Raw genomic sequence first — 14,094 nt, 5'->3', positions numbered from 1 at the left:
CAAGAACGAAATAAATCTACCACAGACTTCGTACTGCGAAATGGCTTCATCGAGCGTTACGCTAGAGGCACAGAAAAATGAAATTTATGTTCTGAGGCATGCTTAACGCATTACAACGCGAATGCTTGCGACCTATGATATGAAAAAAAAAATAAGTAGACTGGAATGTGTTTGGACACACTGCAATCAACAAGGCCAAGTACTTACGCTTCAAGTGAAATATACTACTCCTCATCGAAACAATCCTACGGTCGCAAAAGTCTATTGCTGCAAAAGCTACGTTAAACATAGCCGAGAAAAAAAAACTATTGACAGTGCATTCAACCGTCGCCGCTTACGCCCTAAGTGAAAGAAAGAGGGCTTCTCCACATATACAGTCATTATGAGGTGAAGCTAACATTACAACAGCCAAACTTTTGAACGGTGCACGAGTTCTTGTTTGGCGCAAGTTCAGGAAAAAGAGAAAAAAATGTCTGCAAGTTTAAAGACGGTGCTATAGATTACGTGAATACTGCTATTAAATCCACGGGTGAAGAAATGGGGTGGTTCGCACCAGGCGGCCGGCTCTCTCTTTAATGGGCTCTGCGTTGCCCGTTATGGGAACTACTTGCCTGAAACTACGGAAGCTTGTATATGTATACACCTTCGGCGTCCAGCCTCACGCACATTACCACAACTTGAAGATCCATTATTTTCCTATTTACATCTGCGTTTTCTGCTCGCTGGAGCCAGGTCGCGCAAATTTTCTCAACACTGAGCGCCCCATAATGTACTCAAGTGTACAACTATGCAGGCAATATCTACAAATAAAAGGTACAGAAAGCCAAAACTCGCATGGCGAACAGCTTTGGAGCGGAGCGGGTTGTCTCGTACTCTACTTCGGCAGAAAAAAAAAGAATTACAATTCATGTTACGGCGTCAACTTCACGTCCTGCGCAGATTTTTGACATGGCCTGCATTACTGACATTTACTGTGGAGTCTTCGTGCACTCTTGGGTAACTGCCCTGCACTGTAGTATTTTATAGTTATAATAAGCAGTGGCAAATACTTAATAGAAAGTATTCGCTGCAGTCTGCAGAGCGCAGAGCCCAATGCTCGCAGAACGCTCTAGTTCTGCAACGATAGAGGCATTTCTGTGCACATTTTGGACAAAAAAACCAGCACTGTATCTTGCATCTGCGTCTCTATTACAATGCCGTTCTCGTAGATTCGGCTACGATGTTCCTGGAAAATAGTGAATCCCGCAGTCTGTTCGCGTGAAGTTGTGCGTGAAGCTGTGTTCGAGTGAAGTTGCGCGCGCAAAGTAAGCGATTATTCGCGCCGAAATATCGGATACATCCCCGGACTCGTAACCCCAGAGCCAACATAAAAGACTGCAGTCGGAGATGGGCCGCAGGCAAGGGGTTGCACATCATCGCGTATACTTGCGTGCAGATCGCGCGGGCCCTCTGGTGGTACTACATGAGCAAGCTGATCGAGCTCATGGACACGGTGTTCTTCGTGCTGCGCAAGAAGGACAACCAGCTCACCTACCTGCACGTCTACCACCACTCGACCATGTTCTTCTTCTGGTGGATCGGCATCCGATGGGTCGCCGGCGGATCAGGTTTGTCGCAATCGTTTCTTTGGTGTGCGAACGCTTACTGGTTGTAATCTCAGCCGGAACGATAAAAATCAAGAAGGCAGACTGGGAACGTGTAACTGAACTTAGTCTTTCATGCAGCTTTGGTTTCGGTTTCAGCAGTCGAAAGGCAGTTGCTACATCACAAGCACAGTGGTGAGCACATAATCCAGTTTGGCTCAAGAGTTGGCGTGAATTAATTAAAAATTTGGACAAAGCAGCAATTACTTTGCAGTTTTTGTACATCTCGTGTCACCTCATATACTGGCTTGTGGCGTCGCAACCATCGCCTGGCAACCGAAAATGAAAGTGTCAAGAACAAGGGCGTCCGCAGAATTTTTTGCAGGGGGGGGCCCCATTGGTTGTTGGCGCCGGAGGGGGGGGGGGCATGTTCGTAGCAAAAAGGCACTATTTGCGGTATGAATTTATTTATTTATATATAAATAAAAAATAAGTGAAATACACACATGAAATAAAAATTACAAACAGCAAATTAAAGTGTGGCTAGGAGAGATACATTGCAGTTTATCAACGAAGAAACAATTAAAATTAATAAAAAATCCAAAAATATACTGTCACTTCGTGGAGAAGAGTGCTCAGTATTGCTGCATACGGGTTCTCGACTCACCCGGATTGATGACCAGCACACAGCACAATATGGTCACAAACACGCAACTACAGTCACTCAGTCAGCCTTCCTTGAACAGCAACTGTAGACTCCACGGATTTTTCTGGGCGAATTGCGTGATTACACGGGTGATAAATTCATTTCTGTGCTTCATTACACGCTCTCGGTGCACACTCGTCACACACATTGATTGGAAAAACGATTGAACGCGTACGTTGAAAACAAAAGATGTCTACACATACAACGAAAACTTATTTACAAGATAAATGCACGCTCGCAGCTTCATACACCTCGCTCCATCTTGCTCGCGCATCCGCACAGTCGAGCAACCGCACGCACACTGCTCGCCGCTCGTAGTTTTCTCGTCCACTGTCTTGGTTGTTCTCAGCTTCGTTGACAAACGGCCACTAAAAACACCGAAGCACAAATACAGAGGCGCGCACACGTGCAAGGGCTTACTTCCGTGCGACTTCCAAGGGGAAGGGACACTCGCCACTCCGGTAGGAATATTTGTTTTGTGTGTTTTTATGGGGTTCAGAGCCCCAAAACGACTCAGGTTATGAGGAACGGAGTAGTACAGAGCTCCGGATAATGTCGAACACCTGGGTCTCTTTACCGGGCACTGACCTCGCACAGTACACGGGCGCTGTTGTCATTTGAGGCCCAGCCAGAGGTGACAGGCGAGCCAGGCAGGCGCCATCGGGCTGCGTTGACCAAAGGCGCTGGTTTTCGGAGAAGACGCAAGGGACGCTGGTGTGGGGGCGCCTCTGGAGACTGCGTCGCCGTGAACAAAAGATGCTAATCTCCTTTGCCGAAGATTCTGATAGCGGCGCTTCTACCGCACTGCGCTCTCCCGTGGATCGGAGGCACAGCGAGCGGCGGCGGCGCCAACTGATCGCCCGCTTGCCCATGAGCAGCCCGACAAAGCGGGGGTGGACACGGCTGATTTGTCTTTCCCTCCTGAAGAATTCATCGGTGGCCGGCATAACGAAGGCGAAAACAAGATGCACTGTGCACTGTCTGCCTCCGTGTCGCTATCTGTCTAGAGATCAAAGAAACAGGCACCCATTTCAAGACGGCTTGAAACACATGCTCGCCGGTGCCGCTGTATGTCTGCAACAGGTCGGCCTTCAACAGAGCTAACGATGGCGTGGTTTGAAAACGGCATAAAGACGCGTGCCCGGACGCGGCATTTCGCAAATGTGACCCAAAGCGTGGAAGCGGGGCTGCTTTTACCCTTTTGGCTGAGCCCACCACGGCCCCTGGCGTGCGGCCATCACTCACGGTTCGAGGGAGTGATTTTCCAGGGGGGTGCAGCCGCCCCCCCTTGCCCCCCCCTCCGGACGCCCATGGTCAAGAAAAAAATTCAATCACTAAGTAATTATTGAGCGCTGACTAATTGCACGTGGTGATCGATATTTACTAATGTACAGGTGCCGTCAAAAGTAAATGGAAGGCAATATTAACGAAAAAATTTAATCATTGCCCGCTCAATTCATGCATCCTTGAATACATATATGTGCAGGCTAATTGTGATTGTGTGAATTGCACTGTGCACCAACAAACATGGACCATTATGCTCTAGATTTGAAGAAATTAAATATTTTTGAGAAAGTCGCCTTCCATTTACCTTTGACGGCGACTGTACACATCATTCCAGAGCAAACACACACACTGAAAAATTTGGCGTTGATATCAATGGTAAACGTTGTCGGCCAGATGCGTTACTAGCCGTTCCGTCCGACATGCAAAAAAGCGCAGGGAATTTTTCACTCTATTACTTCGTGCTGGCTCCCCCCCCCCCCCCCCCCCCCCTATTTTCTTTTGCTAAACGCATGATATCAGAAAAAAAAAGGATGAAAACATGCGTTTGTTCCTAACCCGGTGTTCACTTCTAGGGGACTCCATCTACAGTAAAAGTTGCGGACACTTCCAATGTAGAGCGCATGAGAGAGAGATAGAGAGCCATTACATAAGCAAGGTCCAGCCGTCAGGTGAAGTTGGCCTTGTACGAAATCACACGCAACACGTTTTTCAAGTGCTAAATTATTGTCCGTAGAATAATAGGAGTTGCAGCAGGAGGTAGAACCAGTGAGTGATTCCACGTGTTGGCTCCACTAAGCAGAAGAGCAAACAGAAACATGTCGCTCAGTGGGGTGCAACTCTAAGCGACAACAGCGAACAGTGCCAGAGGGCTGAGACATAAAATTATGAAAACTCAGGACGGGAATTAAAATGCCTCGGCCCTATTGCGCCACCCTCTGCAGTGGTTTAGTAGCTGTGAAATTAAGGTGCCGTGCATGAAACCGTAAAACTGACATGCTCTGTGCTGAGAGATGTCAGTGCATGTCTAAGAACCCCAGGTGGTCGAAAGTAATTGTGAGCCCTCTACTATGGCACCTCTCTCCCTCCTTTCACTCTCTCCTTCATTCCTTTTCTCACGGTATGGTTAAGGTGTTCACGAAGTGTGCGACAGTAAGTGCACCCCTTTATTTTGCTCATAATCCGATCCTACCACCATTACATAATTAACGTGCCAGCAGTAGACGCGACAGTCGCACTGTGGCAGTCATACTATATTCCTTCCGTGGATTATTCCGCATGTTGGCGCAGAAAGTACTCGTTTCTGGCACCTTTAGGAGAGACGTTCAAAAGCTGCTCAAAAATGTTTGAGCACACACTGAGCTTTGGGTAAAATCGCATTTAATTAAACACCATGCCTGCAAGTTGTACTTTGGATTTCGTTTATTTTTACAGCACTAGCTGTCAAAGGCGAGAGTTCCGGGGCAAAGCGTGCTTGTCGTCATCATCGCCAAAAAGCAATCGTGCAGACAAGCGTGATGTGGGAAACAAACAGAGCAAAGGTTCACAGGAAAGGCATGCTCGTGTTGGTGTCGTCAGATAAAACTCAAGAACGAAGCAGAAATGCCTCTCATAGGAGGCACTCCAGCCAATGCCGTCAACCGAGTTTTAATGACGTCGCGGTTAATCCCATATCTCTCATGCTAGCCTGACAACGGATTAACTGCACAGCCCATGTGGAATCACATGCACAAGCTGCGCCTTTCTGTGGCAATATAAATATTTATCATGTGCCAGCTAGCTAGCGTGACTTTCTGCGCTACCAGCTTTGTAATTGCCGTTCAATTTTTTTTGCAACAAAGCTATACTGAGGTAATTCCGACTCACATTCCCGGTCAGTTTAGGCACAAACTAAACTATAACTGCATGCGATCTTAAGCATGTGGCCGAGATAGCCCAGCTCTGGAATGGATGGGAAAGGTTCTCATTTTAATTGTTTTCGGAGAATTACAGGCCCGTTTTAAGATAAGCGACACAAATGAAGCGAAACAACAATGTGCTCAATTCTTGAATTTTTCATTTGAAAAGCCCACAGAATTTGCAGGCAGAGCAGTGATAAATGTTCACCACTACTTTGCGACATCCACATAAAAAGCATCTTTCAGGTCCTGCATGGCAGTGCGTGGTTATGTAGAGATTCCCTGTGGATGTAACCAGAATACCAGACTGTTCAGCTTTTAACTGAAGATTACTCATGTCGAACTCACCTTAGGTAACCTTAACTTATCTTAGGCAAAAACGAGCTCAAGAAAAGGAGAACGTAAGGTGAGAATTTTGCTTACAAAAACCTCCACGGTAAACCTCAGTTGTCAGTAGTGCTACTTAAACTGAATGAATGTGTGCTCTCAGCCTAGGTGCATCTTTGGGACATAACTGTTCATTAAGACTGAAGACAGACACCAACCACCACATTTGTTTCCTGTGGCCAGTGTAGTACATACAATCTCTCTATTTATGGTTCAACTTCTTTGGGCTAAGGTTGTGCCCCAGAAAATAACTCATTCAGATAATTCAAGCGTGGACAACTGAGACACAGGGTTACAAAGTGTCACGCACACTTGTAACACTCAATTCACCATGTGACATCTGCGCATGCAGCTGCTCCTGGCCCCAGCATCAACTGCCTGGTGCATGTGCTGATGTACTCGTACTACGGTCTGACCGCCCTGGGACCTGCCGTACAGAAATACCTGTGGTGGAAAAAGCACCTCACGCTCATACAGCTTGTAAGTGCCACATGTGTTGTCCATTGCAGCTGCGCTAAGAAGCATAACCTCAAAGGAACCATTAATCAGTGATAGGAATGGCTTTAATGAAGTCTTATAGATGTGTACACGCTTTTGTCCATGTGTTTGTGAGTCCCATGCATGTTTGTCTCTTTGTTGCACTCCTGGGCTCAGCATATTTTGGTTTACTGGCATGCTTGCACAATCACTTAAGTCAATGTCCATGTTTTGCCTGGACACCACAAAAGTGGAAAAACTGCTTTATATAATGATACCTAGCAGAAAATTACAAATTTAAATGTAAATATGTGTGTAAACTACATTATTCACCTAACCTGGTCCCTTCGGACCTGAATAATGCCCCGAGCTACCCTATCCTAGGGCAATGGAATGGATTCCAAGGAAAGCAAGCATAGCAGGGCATGAAAGGGAGTCAGATGGGTTAGGAAGTCTGTGCGGACAGGGTGGCTGCAAATGGTGAAGGGTAGGGTTCGTCCTGCAGTTGATGCAATTGAGCTGATGATAGATGATGAATTCCCTATATGCAGAGTTCAGTGATTGCTGTGGTTATTGCATTCAGCACATGTGTACCTCCGATGCCAGCACATGTGTATTCGTTATAATGAATACACATGTGCTGGCATCTGAGGAACACATGTGCTAAAAGTGCTTGCATTCTCTGCCTTGCAGGTGCAGTTTAGCGTTGGCCTTGGATTTGGCCTCAATGCCATCTTCAGTGGCTGCAAGTTCACACGGTGGATGCAGTACGCCTTCATTGTGTACGCCTTCTCGTTCCTCATACTCTTCGGCAACTTCTACGTTCACGCTTACAGGAGCAGGGTAAGAGAAACCGCATCCTCTGAGCCGACCGACTGCAAATATCCATGCATGGACGCAGTTCACGGACATATCACAACACGACTTTACGTACTCAACCTGTTACCCTAACGAGAAACCTCGAGCACAGGGGTCTAAAGACTCAATGAGTGCTCAGTATTGTCAATTTATTATTTAATTCTACTGTGGAGCAGCGTGAAAGAAAGTAGAGTACAAGCATAACTAAATGTGACCAAGTCGTCCTTAGAGCAGAATCTGTAAACTACACGGCGCGATACACTGTCTTTCTTTAATTATTTTGAAGAATTTGCTCCTGCTCACTTTAGTCAGAAAGAATTGAGCCACAAAGACTAAGGATGTCTCAGTGCTGTCATTACTTTTTTTGGCAAAAAGAGAAAGGCTCCTTTTCAAAGTAATAGTAACAGAAAGCAGTAGCCTTTGACATTGCAAGCAAGCTACCTTTACCACTGGGTGACAATAGTAACAATGAGGATGACAATAATGGTGGCAACAGAAATCAATGCAGTGGTAATGTCAGCTCAACCATCGTTAATACTGAGTTGCTTAGAACATGAAACTATGCAGGAGGCATGAATGAAAAGCAGGAAGTTGCTAAGCAGATCCACGTGAGATGCGGTTAGCTACACAGTAGGCTCAACTGGGTCATGAACATAAATATAATAGTGATATGCTACAGTGATATGATAGAGCTCCAATATGATGTATGTGGCAAGTGCTACGGCTTGTGCAAATCGTTTTTTTTTTTGCACTGGCATTGCTATTGTGAGAATTGAAACCATGACTATTGTCCTGTGTACTGAAAAACAGTGTATGCCCAGCCATTACAGCTTAATAAGAGGGGATGGAGGTGTAAATCTACCAAAAAATCGAATTTTGATTTCATTACTAAAAAACAATACACAGTGTGAGGAGCAAACATGTGTAGCAACGCGGAAGAGCGCTGCTAGCCATTTAAAAATGGCGCCAAGTGCCGCACTTCCTGGTGTTAAATAATTGCAGACATAAGAATTTGTTGGCGTGTTTTTTTCTTCTTTTTTTCATATAAGCCAATGTGTGTAAAATATATTTAGTTCATGAGATTTTTATCTATTGTACCTGCGGATTTTCTTAGTAGGGACCTTTCTGTGAAGCACTGAAGCATGGTTTCATTTTAGCAGTGCATCGTCACTTTTGAAAGTTATTCCTCTGAGTTATTGCGCTTCATCTTGGGCACGAATGGTTGCCAAGTAGACAATGAAGAAGAAATTCCCCTGGCAAACTATTTGTGAAGGCAGAAAACAAACGAGGAGCGAAACCATGGACTGTACCTATAGAAGTGTCATCATGGTGTGGATACAGCTGTAACCTAATGAGGGCAATCCATCATCATTGGCCTGATTATGCCCACTGCAGGGCAAAGGCCTCTCCTAAGGCATACCCCACAAAAACAGCAATCCAACTCCTGCTCTAAAAGCAATTAAGCAAGCGCTTCAGGGTTTGACTTCATGCCTTTTGAAGAAGTGCCTCCATGGCAGGACACAGAACATCAATCAATCATGGAGCCAGTTGATCTGGTGTCACTTCCCTACAGCATTTGTTGGGACCAACACTGATAATTACCACTTGTTGGGCCGCGGCTTGCTACAGCGATTGGAAAGAAGCATGAAATGCTGTCCTGAAACATATGTCCTGAAATTGTTCTCAGCTGGCTAGATAAGAAGCATGCTGAGAAGGCAGAGAGAGGTCCTCAGACCTTCTGATAGTAAGGGAAGACGCAGAAAGAAGAGAAACCTTAAGAATGGGAATGAGGAGGATGCCACGAGAGCAAGAAAATGTATTTATTCTTCTGGTGCCTCTTGAAAAATCGCAGTAAATGTGAAAACATAAAGCTCCAATTTTCTCAAGAACGCGGTTTCGATCCTGGCCACGGCGGCCGAATTTCAATGAAGGCGAAATTCTAGAGGCCCGTGTACTGTGCGATGTCAGTGCATGTTAAAGAACCCCAGTTGGTCTAAATTTCCGGAGCCCTTCACTACGGCGTCCCTCATAGTCTAAGCTGCTTTGAGACGTTAAACCTCAACAAACCAAACCAAACATTTTTGAAATTTTTGCGAACTTTCATGTACCCTTTCTTAGAAACTACCAATCTGACCACTCTGAAATTTGCTCAGATTATATTGAAATCTGTTGTTGATAGTCTGAACCTAAAATTTTAGAAAAATGTTTGTTAAAAATGTGAAATAAATTAGTAAGTCTCAAGTTCTCTCTTACAATTCGTGGCATGTGAGAGAATTTTTTTTTTCTGGCACGATGCAAGCACAAAACAGTTTCTTTTTTAGGTTTAGTTTAAGGCCAGTAACATTAAGAACCCGTGTGCAAATTTATATGGGCATGCTATTTTTGTTATTGAGAGAAAGTACATTTAATTTTATAATCGCCTAAATTTTTTCATTTGGGTACCAAAAAAGATTGGTTGTATGGGATTTAATGTCCGAAAGTGATTCCGAAGGTTATTTGGAATGCCATAGTGAAGGGCTCCAGATAATTTCGACCACCCAAGGTTCCTTAATATGCACTGACACCGCACAGTACATGGGCCTCTAGCACTTTGCTTCTATCAAAACATGACCGCCACAATTAAACCTGTGTCTTTTGGGTCAGTAGCCAAACACCATAACTACTGATCTACCACGGCGGCACATGGAATACCAAAAGGGAGAAAAACAGAGCAGCAAACAAACTGTATGGCTTTGAGGCCCAAATCACTACTAACAAACACATAAAATTTCATGCAATTTGCAGTACTTTTTCAGATACAAAGCTCAAAAACAACATTACCCATTCACCCTACCCTCCCCCTTTAGCAACTGTCCACTATGCTAGCTTTAATGTACTACAGAAGATTCATTGTGGCTAGGTTGAAATCATAACTGTATTTTAAAAAGGCATGCATTTAGTACATCTTTCTCCAAGGTTTGCAACATAGCATGAATGTTGAAGTGAAACTGCTGTGAACTTATTTTATCTAGCACTCTGAGTGAAGCTAAGATGATGCAATGCAGTAAGTAAGAGAAGCAAATGTACAATAAATGCCATTTCTTAAGGTAGTAATTACAGTCACTGGGCACTTGAGATTAGAAGTCTGAAATGTGATTTGGTGAAATTTGTTGAAGTTAACAGAAAGCAGAAAAAACTTCTGATCTGTTTTGCATGACGCTACCCAACGATCAGATGCTGATGAGTTCACAACAATTAATTCTTGACAAAGGAGTGCAATGCAACTGAAGAAAGTAAAATTGTGGATCTCAATGCTTTCTTTTGCTCAAATTTAAACAGCGCTAACTTTTCAGATGAATACATAGATAGCCATGACAGGACGGGCGCTGTTTAAATTTGAAGAAAAGAAAATGCATCACCAACTAGCCCTGCAACGTGTTTTACTAATCAATGCTTTCTGATTACTTTTTTCTTTTCTTGTTCTTAACAGTATCAAGCGAAAGCAAGCAAAGCAAAGCAGCTCGGTGAACTGTCACAAGAGGACAGTGATTCCATCGACAAGCAATACCTGTTGCCCTCACTCAGCACAATGTGCTTCCCAGAGGGTGTTATGGACAGTGACTCCAAGAAGAGGGATTAGGACACCAATGCCTCACCTTCTGAGTGAATTCTGCCCCGACATTCAGCGGCAGAAGCCCACATCGGCCATTCAGTCAAATGCGCATCGCATAATCATAGGATTTAGAATTATGAAAGGCGTTCTTCAAGTGAATCGCGAAAGAACAGCAGCTGTTACTTCGCGCATGCTTTGCATGACACGCTTGCCACGATCATTCAGCCAGTCAGCAGAAAACGAGGGGGTGTGATAGCCATGCTGCAAAGGAGGTAGTTCGAAATGCTGTTATTGGGATTAATTCTTTTCGTGATGAAGATGCAGTGTTAGATTAATGCTGCTTGTCAGAGCAAAAGAAAATGACATCTACATTAATACATAGCGAGTGTGGACACTGTATAGTTCTGTTGTCAACCACTTTCACACTGCTCGTTTCACTAGAGCATACATGTTGAAGCATAGCAACAAGCTCCTCCTGAGCTACTACCATGAACATTCCAGCAATACTAAGTGCTTTCTATTGTGACTTTCCACATGTTCTGGTCACAGACAACTCATAAAAGGCAGATAAGCAAACTGAAGCCAACGATAACCAATTCATGTCTAACATCGCAGCTGTACTACTACATTATACACACTGCATGACAAAGAAATAAGTGCCATGAAGGAATCATATGTCAACCAAATGTCTGTAAAGGCACTGTTTTCAGAGTTACCATCACTCAGACACTGACAGAGAGAAGATGTTTGCACTTGCGAGAAATACCCGCTCCTGAATTCGAGAACTGTACAAGGAAAACATTTTAAGACCATTCGCAATGTCAGTGCCGCTATGCCACAGCTCCTCACATCACGGAAAATTTGCGCAGCCACCGCTGGAAAAAAAAAAAAAAAATTGCGCTTTTCTTGTGCTAGGCAATAGATTCCAATAGCTTTGATGCCTTGCTAATAATAATAGGAACATCCAGAATTAAATACTATGATGATCAGTAAATAAAGCACATAAACATGCATATCGCGTTTTACACAAAACTTTCTCCATGTTTGAACCCCTGACTGCGGGGTTATATAGAAGGTGATGCTTTTACAACTTTTCTGCATGTGAATTAGCAAAGTGTTCTCAAGTACTTAAAGACTGTAATAAAAATCACGTTATTACGACGAGTGTCCAATATCTTTTGCAGTTACATAGAGAAATTTTTTTTAATATATATCTACACGCAACGACCTTGACGGCAGGCTTGTGAGATCGTTTGAACAATGGCATTAACTTTCAAGAGCAATAGAAAAGCCAGCACTCATACATATACCTTGGCATACATATACCTTGGCTTTTTGTCAACTCATTATTGATGTATATCGCGGTACTATACTGCAGGCCAATGGAGTGCCGAAATGCAAAGCCGAAAGTTGGGCAAGTTGGATAACGTTCATGATGTAAAAATAGCGCACAAGGAACACAATAGCGCACAAGGAACACGCGTCGTTTCCTATCCGTCCCTTGTGTTCCTTGTGCGCTATTTTTACATCACGAGTGCAGAAATGAACTTGATAGTTTATTACAGTAAGAGAAATAAGAGACTTCCACAGACGGAAATTTTTCTGAGGCTAGTATACTATATTTACTTGCGTAATTTGTGCACCCGTAATTTATCACGTTCATTTTTTCAAAAGAAAAAAAAACTTTTACTCGCAAATTTTACGCTCCCTGCTGTGCCAGACCACCAGCGTGCACGCGGGTGTGCACAAGGCAGGCTTGGGAAGATCGGCGCGGCCACGTTGCCGTGTGTCGCTACGAAAGACGAGTGGTAAGGGGAAGAATTGCATGCCTTTCAACCGGCTCGCTTGTGATGGCGGTCTCTTTCTCGGATGAACAATTGCAAGAACAAACTTCCGGTAACTCCATCGTGCACTGGAATCCAAAACTACCAGTGTTGCTGCTCGGTATGTTGTTAGTCAGCCTGGCCGCACATGAGGGTGTTGGTTTATTGCCCATTATCTCCATATGCCTCCCACTGCTGGCTTTGTGATTGTATCATTGTGAGTTTATTGCTTTGAGCTACACATGCACCCTCATGTCATCCCACAGGGAACTACATAACGTGAGGCAGGGCGGGAGGGAACATTGGGGGGGTGAGGGGGGGTTAACGTACAGGAGGCAACACATGGTATCTACTGCATGTTACGGCGTTATAGAGTTTTTTGGGATGTGTTATCGAAATCTACCTAATTTGAGCACCCCTTTTTGAAGCCCTGATTTAAAGAAGAAATGCTAAATTACACGAGTAGATACAGTAATTAGCAAAATATGAATATATTGTTTTGCAAAGTTCAGACCAGTAGTAAGGTAACCAGGTGTAGCAGCAGCAGCGGCCTTACGCAGCAGGAGCAGCACCAGCCGCCAAAGACGATGACGCCGAAGTTCTTACAAATGGAGCTCGACTCTCGTGCTGGCGAGATGCACCGTTCGGCTTCACGCCATCTTACATCCTAGCACTCCGGCCAGTAAATCAATCGCGCCGGCCTCATACTTTTCCGGTGCAACAAACTGGTGTCCCGGACGTCCGCTGTAACACCCACTCCCACCATGGCCGACGCCTACGACAACGCCTCCGCCATGCCTGGTGACGGTCCCTCCAGCGCAGTACTTGCGCTGTCCCTTCGCCTTCACCAGTTCTCGGCCGCCAATCCTCAGCTCTGGCTTGCTCAGGTCAACAGCCAGTTCACTACTGGCTGCATCACTAGCCAGGCGCAGAAGTTTCATCACGTCGCTGCGTTGCTACCACCTGAGATTGCCGCCGAAGTCTTCGACCTCCTCATAACTCCGCCCGCCTGGGCCCCGTTCGACACGTTGGCTGCTGAGCTCATCAATCGAACAGCCGCCTCGGAACATCGCCGTCTGCAGCAGCTGATCTCCTCCGAAGAAATGGGGGACCGCAAGCCAACACAGTTGCTGCGGCGGCTCCAGCAGCGCCTGGGCAACAAGGCTGCTACCTTCGACCAAGACTTCCTGGTTGAGTTTTTCCTTCAGCACTTAGCGTCGTCGGTCCGCATGGTGCTTGTGCCCGCCAAGGGGTTGTCTTTGGAGAAGCTTGCTCAGCTGGCAGACTCCGTCATTGGTGTATGATGCTGATTCTGAGTGGCAATAAGTAAAGCTCGAGCTACAGTACACATTGTGCCTTGCTCCCTGAAACCACTTGTTTTTTTAGGTGCGAGAAAAAGGCCTCTCCTGAGGTGTGCCAGAGCTTCCCTTTACAATCGATGTAGTTTGAGGAAACTCGGCAGAAAAGACAATTAAAAGACGCCATA

General features: G+C 45.0%; 2 protein-coding genes across 2 annotated transcripts in view; both read left to right on the top strand.

Annotated features, from left to right (window-relative positions):
* LOC149371458 (very long chain fatty acid elongase 4-like) overlaps positions 1–11,938 on the top strand; it is a 61,774-nt gene extending 49,836 nt beyond the window's left edge. Inside the window, exons 6-9 of the mRNA XM_089565682.1 lie at positions 1,436–1,607; positions 6,211–6,338; positions 7,029–7,178; positions 10,663–11,938. Coding sequence (XP_089421808.1) covers positions 1,436–1,607; positions 6,211–6,338; positions 7,029–7,178; positions 10,663–10,812 — 600 coding nt within the window. The 3' untranslated portion in view covers positions 10,813–11,938. The remainder of the gene's footprint in view (positions 1–1,435; positions 1,608–6,210; positions 6,339–7,028; positions 7,179–10,662) is intronic.
* Positions 11,939–13,372: 1,434 nt separating this feature from the next.
* Positions 13,373–13,912, top strand: LOC149371457 (uncharacterized). Its single transcript, XM_089580187.1, has one exon. The coding sequence runs from the start codon at positions 13,373–13,375 to the stop codon at positions 13,910–13,912; it is 540 nt and encodes a 179-aa protein (XP_089436313.1).
* Positions 13,913–14,094: the final 182 nt, after the last annotated feature.

The sequence above is a fragment of the Amblyomma mixtum genome, chromosome 1, assembly GCF_055824585.1.
Source record: "Amblyomma mixtum isolate Tamu chromosome 1, ASM5582458v1, whole genome shotgun sequence".
NCBI lineage: Eukaryota > Metazoa > Arthropoda > Arachnida > Ixodida > Ixodidae > Amblyomma > Amblyomma mixtum.
This window is presented reverse-complemented; position numbering and strand designations above follow the sequence as displayed.

What these genes read in the sequence shown, in the direction of transcription:
- LOC149371457 (XM_089580187.1), top strand. Translation starts at nt 13,373, where the DNA reads ATGGCCGACGCCTACGACAACGCCTCCGCCATGCCTGGTGACGGTCCC.